This window comes from Rhagoletis pomonella, unplaced genomic scaffold (assembly GCF_013731165.1).
Source record: "Rhagoletis pomonella isolate Grant_MI unplaced genomic scaffold, Rhpom_1.0 Rhpom_scaffold_00013, whole genome shotgun sequence".
Classification (NCBI taxonomy): Eukaryota; Metazoa; Arthropoda; class Insecta; order Diptera; family Tephritidae; genus Rhagoletis; species Rhagoletis pomonella.
In genome coordinates this window covers 8,557,001-8,567,235 of record NW_023458567.1, presented here as the reverse complement: position 1 = coordinate 8,567,235, position 10,235 = coordinate 8,557,001, and the positions used below count along the sequence as shown (strand labels likewise).

General features: G+C 32.4%; 1 protein-coding gene across 4 annotated transcripts in view; it reads right to left on the bottom strand.

Annotated features, from left to right (window-relative positions):
* Nucleotides 1-5,868, bottom strand: part of LOC118748723 (1-acyl-sn-glycerol-3-phosphate acyltransferase alpha) — an 18,554-nt gene extending 12,686 nt beyond the window's left edge. For 2 of the 4 annotated variants that reach the window (XM_036483375.1, XM_036483372.1), the window contains exons 1-2: nt 5,701-5,868; nt 20-1,106 (exon numbers count right to left, since the gene is read on the bottom strand). In XM_036483375.1, the coding sequence (XP_036339268.1) occupies nt 20-152 (133 nt within the window). In that variant the 5' untranslated portion in view covers nt 153-1,106; nt 5,701-5,868. Of the gene's footprint in view, nt 1-19; nt 1,107-5,664 lie in introns of all 4 variants that reach the window. The other 2 variants (XM_036483373.1, XM_036483374.1) reach the window with 2 other exon arrangements.
* Between the last annotated feature and the right edge of the window lie 4,367 nt (nt 5,869-10,235).

The window sequence follows — 10,235 nt, the reverse complement described above, 5'->3', positions numbered from 1 at the left end:
GGTATCAAAATGATGGAATTTATCGACACAATGCCATAGTAGATGAAAAACTTGAAGTAGTAACGAAATATGTGACTATTCTCGTAGAAGAACGGAAATGGCAACATAAGCAGCAGAAACAGTGCAAACAATTCAAAATACGAGGTCATCATGGGAAGGCGAACACCACCATCAACTGGAGCCTTTGGCCAAGCGGACAGTTTGCGCTGGAGCGGCTGCTTGCGACTAGTTGTTACTACGATATGATTGATTTGCTGATTTATTGTTTGTCCGTTTTTATTTTTTGGGTTGGTTGTTTGTTGTTTGGTGCACTTTGACAACTGACAGTCGTAAGTAAATCGCTTGTTTCACTTAACTATTTGATTTGTAATTAGTTACTTGTGCGCCCTTGCGTCTGGCTTTGTTGACAACAATGCTCGCGTCCGTTTAATGGGTACCGCCACATTAATGTAGTACAACAATGCATTTCATCTTCGTTGGTTTGGTGTGGCGTGAAAAGGGCACAGGGGCTGCGCTGCAAACTTTTCACTCCCATGCGTAGGATTATCATACTACTTGGGCTTAATGCTTTTGTACCACTTTTCAATTGCAATTTATTTATTTTTTGTTTTTTTTTTTTGTTTTAGTGTTTACACTATGTTTACACTCGTCAATCGCGGTTTTGCTAATACATTGTGCACTTACTTTTTAGCGTTCTTTTTGTACGTTTATTTCAGCGCGTTGTATTTTTTTTAATTTAATGCATCGCAAATATTATTTTTTAGTTTAAATTTTAAAACGACTTTGCGGTCTTTAGTTCTGTGAGTATAAATGCAGTTTGTGCCATGGAATACTGATTCATTGTGCTCGTCATTAAATTTGCTGCGCTTTAATGTTTACTTTTGAAAATTTGTTTTTTTTTTAAGCGCACTGTTTACTAATTCTATTTTGCGCAGCATTCGATTTTTGTGTTTTGACAACTGATACATTTAACACTAATTAATGTTGTTTAAAGCTGTTTCATTAGCATTTATTGCGCTTCACTTTTCTATTAGGCGGTTTACATTATATGTCACGAAGTTGCGGTTTCCATTTACATTTTCCCTTCTCACTTTTATTAACGTTTCCTGCGTTAAGAGGAAAAATCGATTTTATTGCAGCACTGAAACATACATATACATGTATGTATGTGCAAACAAACGAACGCAGATATATACAAAGTTTGATGCAGTAAAATTGCAATTATTTTATAGCCATGCATAAATAATTTTTACTTTAGTTATTACGGGTAGAATGAAAATGAAAGGCCTTGTATGCATTCGCGCACAACCTTTTAGCGGCAATGAGTTGCAGATATAAAAAATGCTTGTTGGCAGAAAATTCCCTTGTGTAGTTAACAGCATGCGGCGTTGAGGCCAACGAGGACTAGATGTTAAAAAATAGTACAGTATAGGAGTGTATGGCATGATATTGAAGGCGGTTTGGACAAATGCAGCATCTACGCGTACTATGAAACATTAGTCCATACAGACACGTTTTTGTGTTGGCAAATAAACAATCCTCACGGAATGAGAAAAGTTCCTTATCAGTACTAAATAAATTTATGGTAAGGTATTTTTAACTGTCAGATATTGGGACCTGTCGAACTGCCGCCAACGCTCAACTCTCACAGTTATTTAGAGTTTCTGCAGGAACGGCTTCCAATATTATATATATTAGAAGATTTTCCCTTAAACCTGCGGCGAAGACTAGGGCTGCAAAATGACGGGTGCCCTGCTCACTACGGGCACGAAGTAAGAGTTCACGTGGCCCGCTGGATCGACAGATTTGAATCCATTCGATTTCTTCTACTGGGGCTATCTTAAGGACAATTTGTTCAAATACAAATACAATTCAAGTAAAAACAAAGATAAATATGTATAAAGAAAAATATTAGGATGAGGATACCGATAAAAGTTAAGATGAAGATAGAGGAAGAAATATTAAAATAAAGGTAATTATAGAGAAAAGGATAAAGGCAGACTCAATCTGGGGACTATTTCGGGATTTTAGAGGTTTTCGGAATTCGCGGGACTTATCGATATAATAATCGATAATTTATCGGTTTTGTTATCGATATTTTTTATAGATTTTGTTATGGATGTTTTAATAAATTTTTTATAGAATTTGTAATCGATTTTGTTATCGATATTTTTATCGATGTCGGTTTTGTTATCGATTTTGCTATCGATTTTGACATCGATTTTTTTATCTATATTGTTGTCGATTCTGTTATCGATATTTTTATCTATTTTGTTATCGATGTTTTTATCGATTTTGTTATCGATATTATTATCGCTTTTGTTATCGATATTTTTTTCTTAGTGTGTGCTCTCGTTTTTGACTTGGATGTGCTCTTAACCATACCACGTATTCTACGTTTAAATTTAGCGGCTGTGTCTCCGATACAGCCTGCAGACCAAGACGAAGGCGTCCAGCGCCTTTTTTTAATCACAGAAAATATCAGAAAGTTAAAAATCCCAAAATGGTCCTAATTTTATAATGGTTCCTTAATATATCTTAACTACATTGCATTTGAATATGGTGAAGCAACTATTTGGAAGTATTTTACATAAAAAATTTATTAAGTATAGCCTTGTTTGTAGATGCAGTTAAAGAAAATATATGAAAAGGCCCGAAGGTCATAAGTTTATAAAATTCTCTCAAAATTACCAAATTCTCTAAAAACACCAGTTCGGTAACTTTCAGTTATCACTTCTACCACATCACTCGTTCGTAAACGGTGCTGCAGTATGGATCACACGCCCCAGAAAAATTTGGTACAAACAAGAAAATATATTAATGAACGTTAATACTTAAGTATAAACGAAAATGCAAGTAAGTACATACATAGTTATTCCCGATTAAGTAATTTCTACACATTTTTCCAATTCCATAGAGAGGCGCGACACTCCGGTTGATGATCTATGCATACATGTGTGTATGGGCATGTATACATATGTACATAAATATTTTTCATGTGACTGTAACTATGTAGAAGTACATAATAAGTAAATATGTATGTTCATATGTACAATAAAGAATTTAGCATACAATCGCTTTCATGATAATCTACTAAAAGCAAAATTATTCAATTGGAACGTAATGACGTCCAGCAACAGTTGACAGTTGGTGGACGATGTTGTTATTGCAGTTGATTCAACAATAAATAATACGTTGGAGACTTCAAAAGATGGAACTGTACGAATAAAAGCATAAACATACATACAATATAATAGGAGAAAAAATTATGTTATGAATAATATAAAACATACCAGCAAATTCATAAGCACATAAAGTAATTAGGGGCAATATGTAGAAGAACTCAATCAAAAAGGAAACGACCGGCGAGGCGTGTGTAGCCGCGGTGTTAGAAGGGATGGTCCAACATACATTTATGTTTGTAAATACATACATACATGTTTATTAAAAAAGAAAAATAATAAAGCCACCAGTTGGGAGGATTGCAGCGTACAGTGGGACGTTCCCATGTGAGCTGCGGCCAAAAGTAGTAACCGTACCATAAATTCGCTGAAATGCTCTATTCTGCACCTAGGAATAAAAAAATGTGGGAAATGGTGAAAGTCGACGAATTGCCACGCCCACAACTCTTGTGGGCGGATATGGTAAATGCTATCCGATTTTTATGAAATTCAGAGTATATGCTGGTTTAAACGAGAAAAGCATATATCGGAAAGAACGTTAAAATCGGTTAATAATGGAAATGAATTTAAAAAAATTTATTTTGATGAAATTTGGTGTGTCCTGCTCGTTTACTCCAAAATTTTCCATCCGGAAAGATAATGAAGAGTTTCTCACTACGATGCCCACCTCGTACAAAACTTATTTGGCTACAACTCAATGGCAATTTGGATTTTTTTCTTTCGATGTGCTCCATGAATTTTAATTTTTGTTTACACTTTGCGTAGAAATGTCAGAGTTTGTTTATCTTTTTTGACATTATAGAGTACAAAATCAAAAACAAAATGCACGCAGCTCTGTTTGCTCTAATTGTTTAATATGCCTTTGCTATAAGTACTAAATTTAACAAACGCATTTTTTTAATTTCTAAATCAATTCCTTCTTTTAAAAATCAAATAAGTTAATAGTAAAAATAAATATTTTTAAAGCAAGTTTTCTAAATATAAACGAAATATATCGACTTGTGCGCCACCTATCGGCAAAATTTTTAGTGGATATCAACCAAATCGGACTATAGATACGGTTTTTTTCAAATATCTCGACTCCTGCGCCATCTATCGGATTAATTTATATTTCATATTGGTTCTGAGCCAACTGTGAAGTTTCAAGTCTCTAAGTCATCGGGGAGTTGGTCAAAAATCGATTGCAAGATTTGCCCCTTACATGCATAATTAGATACATACATACAGAGCAAGTTAAATTAAAGTAAATACATTCACAATACCATTTTTAGTAAAAATTCTATTAGATTTCTGCTAGTTAAATTTTGGTATGAATCTGCGTAATGGGCCTTTCAGAATTCGCTAGTCCGTTTTGGCCGCTGTAGTCCCAATGTGCGTGCTGTTTTTACACCGGTGCACAGTATAAAATTATCGACTGATTTTGTTCAAAAAGGTTGGAAATACCCGATTTAAAAAGAGGTTTTGATTTTTATCAGCATATCGAGCCCTAACCGCCAAAATAACGTAAGCGAAATTTTTTTTTCAAAATTTTCTTTTTGATGAAGAAATATTCCTAGAGCATCTAGATGGTGAAAAAGTAATATGTTTCTTGGTGACAAATTTAAGATTCTGAAATTCAAAATGGCGGATCCAATAAGGGTGGATGCTATCTAAAACTTTTGTGGATAAAGTGTGACATATTGAATCGGTTGTTTTGAATTTCGTGATTATTTATATCGTCAGAATCGAGTTCAAAGATCTCGGAAAATATATTTAACACATTTAAAATCTAAATTGTTTCACCAAGAAAAATAATACTTGAGTTTGATGTTTTTTTTTATTTTAGCGTTTTCCACCATTTGCTGATAAAATTACAACTCTGTTTCTTAATTCGAGCCTAGATAATCTTTTCTAAAATTCATTACAAGTATTAAAAAAATTATTCAATGCAATTAAAAATTGACTACTCTAGACTTTTTTAAACCAAATCAGTCGAAATTTCCCACTGTGCGGTGTTATAAAATTTAGTTTTTTATAAATAAAAATATGTTTTAAAAAAATCAACTTAGACGGTCTGCATAAAAACGTTTAATAATTTTAGAATATAGATATTGCATTTTATAATTCTGCTGAAAAAACAGTACCGATTTTTTTTTTTGTATGTAGAGAGATGCGCCCTAGTGTACATACTGTCCAGTCATATGTACAGCTATGAATTTATGTAGATGCACATAAGATGTATGTACGCGCATCTGTCTATTTAGAACACATTTACTTTTAGAAGATGAAAGCACAACAAAAACAATTAAGGTACACAGTACACTACAGCGCTTTTCCCATTCATATGCAAGAACAATTGTGTTCAGTATTTACATACAAATATTTTCTATTAAATTTATATTCCGCTTTGTTTTTTTATTCTATTTTCTAACGCTTTTCCTATGATATCCACTGTTTTGATCGATTTTTCGCATAACCGCACCATTTTGCAAATACTACGTACATGTATACAAATCAAATTAATTAGCAATTTTCATACTTTTTAACGTTGCACTCAAACTTTAACAATTCTTGTTCACAACTTCACAAGTTTAATTATTGATTTGAAATGTTATAAATTACAACCGCTTATTAGTTATATCGGTTGTATGTGTACGTACAACCACACAACAAAGCGCAGCTGCCAAAACGCAACCACCACTTCCGACTGTTTTTAATCAACTGTTTAGGCTGAAATTAGTCAAGAACGTAAACCTACCGGTACGTAAACCCGAGTCAGCTGACACGATCTGTCTTACCCAAGCGCCACGTAAATTAAAACTCAACACCGCAGAATTTTTCTGTAGTTGTAGCCCGTAGCGCAGAAATCTGCGGAATTTAGATTTTTCCGTGTCAGCTGATTTCTCCTTCTTTAGATGGTTGCCACTTCGTCAGTTTTACAGATGGTAAAAAAGATATAAGTTCTTATTCAAATTATGTTTAAAATATTTGAAATTTACTATTGAATAAGGTTTTTGTTGAAAACTAAGTAGTTTATATTTAGCTAAAATCTATTATAGCACGAAAAATTGTAGTTGAAAGGGTAAGTTTATGAAAAGACATTGATGAGTGGCAACAGTGTAGTAAGCAACACTGAGGGCTCCAGTAATCGACAAAATTCTGCGTATACAGACTGCGTTTAAGTATACGTTCTGCGTTCTCGACTAATTTCAGCTTTAGCGGTTTGTTATGTTCCACATTTGATGCTGCCACTATGCTGTTGCGTGAAAAATTTATTGGATTCTATGAAATACAACCCTGCCGTCAATTGAACAGCTGCCACTTTCCGGCTCCCGGCTCGCATGAGCGAAAGTTACTTGTCAACAAAGCGGATATCCTGGAGGTGGTTCCCTTTAGCAAAAATGTGTACTAAAATAAGATAATAAAATAAAATGAAATAGGATGAAAATATTTAAAATGAAAAGACGTAAAATAATATGAAAATAAAAACGATCGATTTATTTTACAAAAGTATGTTTGTAGCTACTCGTAAAAAGAAACAAAATTATTTCCATTTTCCACACTCAGGCACACACCATATTTACGCGTTCACACTCATTGCTCTCTTTTACGATAATTCTGAGCTGTAAATAAAAACATTTTGTACAAATAATATTCATATTTTTCATAAATTTTATTAAATAAATTTTTGCAAATACAATACAATTTCCATACATTTTTGTTTATTTACGAGTCCACTGTTGTAAACATTCAAATTAATTTTGCTTGCAATGTTGTATTTATGTATGTAAGGGTTATTAGTACATTTCCATATTGTGGTTAATTTAATTTGTTCCAGACATTTACAGATTACACAAAATCTAATTACAATTAAGACTTTTTAATGTTTTTGTGTTTTTTGCTTGACAATTATGAATTGCGCTTTTACTTTTGCAGCTGCGCCTTTTAGTAATGATAATGATAATAATTAATCATATATGTTATATGTATGTATGTAAATATGTACGGGTATGAGTTAATACATATACAGTTATTGTTTTTGCTATTTTTTAATATATATTGTTGTTTGGTTTCCACAAGTGACATTTGAGTGGGCCTTAGCTTGGTCTAAACATGTAGTAAATATTTAGTTGATTAGTTGTTTTGATAGATAATTGTCGGTATACTAACGGTACAGTACAGTTTGGCATTTCACTAAGCAGGTAGGTATGTATTTTTGTGGATTTAGATTTTTAAAACGCAGACCATGAACTGTTGACGATCTACACTTTTGATGGGTTGCCACATGTAGAAAATGTTTCGGTAAGTTTAATTTATGAACTTTATTTTTCAAAATTTATTTACTTTATGGTTGTTGGATTTTCTATTTTTGGCTGTCTGTTTTTTTTTTTCATCTGTAGCGTCTGGGATTGTTGGGTATTCACTTTAGCTCTGCTCTTCCTGCAACTTTTTGTTTTGATTATTTTCGATGTACAAACGTATTTGTATTTATTGATTTTGTCGAGTACGTATTTTAGCCTCTCGTATATCAATTTTCGTTACACGTTTATTTCGGAGCGTATGGTGTGTATAAATGTTGTGAAAATTTTTGCGTATTATTGACAATTACATGTGTAGTATGTATGTATTTGGACGTAGAAATTTTGTATGTAGTTATTTTCGCTAGTTTTCTATTTTATTTTTGTTTTCTTTCTCATAATTGGAGAGCCTTTTGGTTTTGCTGACTCGAATTTTTATGTGCTTTTCGTAAATTTCACTTAAAAGCGTGTCAGACGTGGCAATATATTTCGTATGCATTGGAGCTCTATAAAATGTGGATGGAGTGTACTTTAATTAACCATTACAAATATCTTTCCAAACTGCTTCACTTTACTTGTTTTGCTACATAAATTCTAATAGGAATATAAAGTATACGTAAATTTAGAAATGTTTTATTTCAATAGCAACTTAACCGCTTTTTAGACTAAACGCATTCGAAAAAACTTATTCGTATGAGATTTGTTCAAGGTTTTAGTTTTTGTTCTTAGTACTGTAAATTTTTATTTTTTGTTTTATTTATTTATTTTTTTTCAAATACATATAATATACATACAAATATGTATGTATGTAATTGTTATTTGTATTCTCCTTCGTGTATATTTTGTGTAAATAACACTATAAATGCAGCTCAAAGAAACTTTTTGTTGAGTTCTATTTTTTAAATGTATTTTTTAATGGTGTTTTATTAGTAAATACTCCCATAAATAGTTTTTCACTGTAATGTTCTTGTTGTATTTTATATTATTATTATTACTTTTTTTTAATACATATGACCTTGAGGTAGTTAATTTATTTCATTCTCAATTACTTCAAATACTTTCAAGTATTATACATTTGGTGATCTACTGTTTTTTACGATTTAAATACACATAGTATGTATAACATTATTCCCCGCTATTTTGACTGTGAATTTATTTCTTACAATTTCACTAACTTCTTAAGTCGTCTGACGTTCCTAACAACGCGCAAACATACTCATATCTTACTATACACACATGCATGTACGCTCTGTCGTTTGGTTTGGCTTTGATTTTATTGTTGTTTTTGTAGTTGCTGCTGCATTTGATTTTATACCGATTTCCATTTACTAGTTATTTCCATACATTTATCTATTCGTTAAAGTGTACGCATTCTGTACAGCGTATTAATCGATAGCTCTCATCGAGTACGCACAACTTCTCCATCGTTGGCAATAAATAAATCAAGTGCTATCTTTTGCTGGAAGTAGTTGAAGTGTCAAATGAAATTCTACCGGAAATGAGTTGTTTAATTAAATAAACGAATCGTGTGTGTGTGTGTTTTTTTTTAAATAATATATAGCAGTAGCCATAGCAAATGTTTATAACTAAAATGCAAATAAGTGCTTGATGGTGGCAACAACAAGTATTATAAAAATATATTCATGGTGGCGCAAGGTGTTGTGGCGATCTCAAGCCGCCTGTTTGCTTGCAGCCTCTGCAGCATAATTTAATATTGTCGTTTTAAACCTAACCGACGGACAGACATATGTATGTATATTCAATTTCTTTGTGCGTACATCAGGAACTAAAAACTACGTGGTGTTGCAGCAAATGCAAGTACTTTAAAGGCTATGCAATTAGCGGCCGCTGGGACAACATTTGTATGCGACACAACTCAGATTTATAACTTGTCAAGGATTTGCCAGATTTTTTGGTTAGCTAAGAGGGATTTTTTATGATTTTATAACGAGAAAAAAACTGTTTTTGTTAATCAAGTGCACGTGGTATGCAGCATGAACGCCAAGTCATTTGCTCGCTGCTGGAATTTTCTGCCTTGTGAAAATGTTTTAAGAGGAAGCGGAAGTTTTTAACAAAATCTGTGCCACGCTAGAAAAGTTGAAGTAAATACTACAAGAAATTGAAAAATTATTGTAGTAAATATTTCGTTATGTGTGTACATATCAAAATCTCTTTTTTATTTTTAAATAAATTAAGTTAAAAGTGTTGCTAATGTTAGTTGCAAAGTAAATTCGGCTTAGGTAATTGTGCAATTCCAAAGCTCTATTTATGCTTAATACATATCGGCATTTCCACAGAAATGTCAACCGAAGCCAAAAAACTCAAAGTCTATAAAATTATGTTGTTTTAACATATTTTTATAGGGAATCTATCAAATGTAACTAATGTAAACAAATTTTACATTTGTACATACCACATTTTGAAATACTCGAATGCAAAGTCGAACCAGTGCAAAAGTTCCGTTTTAAACATTTCTGTTGCATGTTTTGTTTTGATTAATGATCTTGATGAGATATATTATGCCGTGACATTTGCTTTTTTAAATCTCGGTTTATATGTAAAGAATATAAATGTAAAAGGAACGATGCGATTGCCAATTACGGTAAATTTTTTCTTTGATTTACCGTATAACTCGATGTCGCGTGCGACATTGAAAAAGACCATTTGTTATCAGTGAGTCGAAGGTATTTGTACAATTTGCATCAAATATTAGTAACAAATAGATATTTTTATTGCGAATTAAATAAACAAAACTTTGCTGGAAAATAATCAGCGC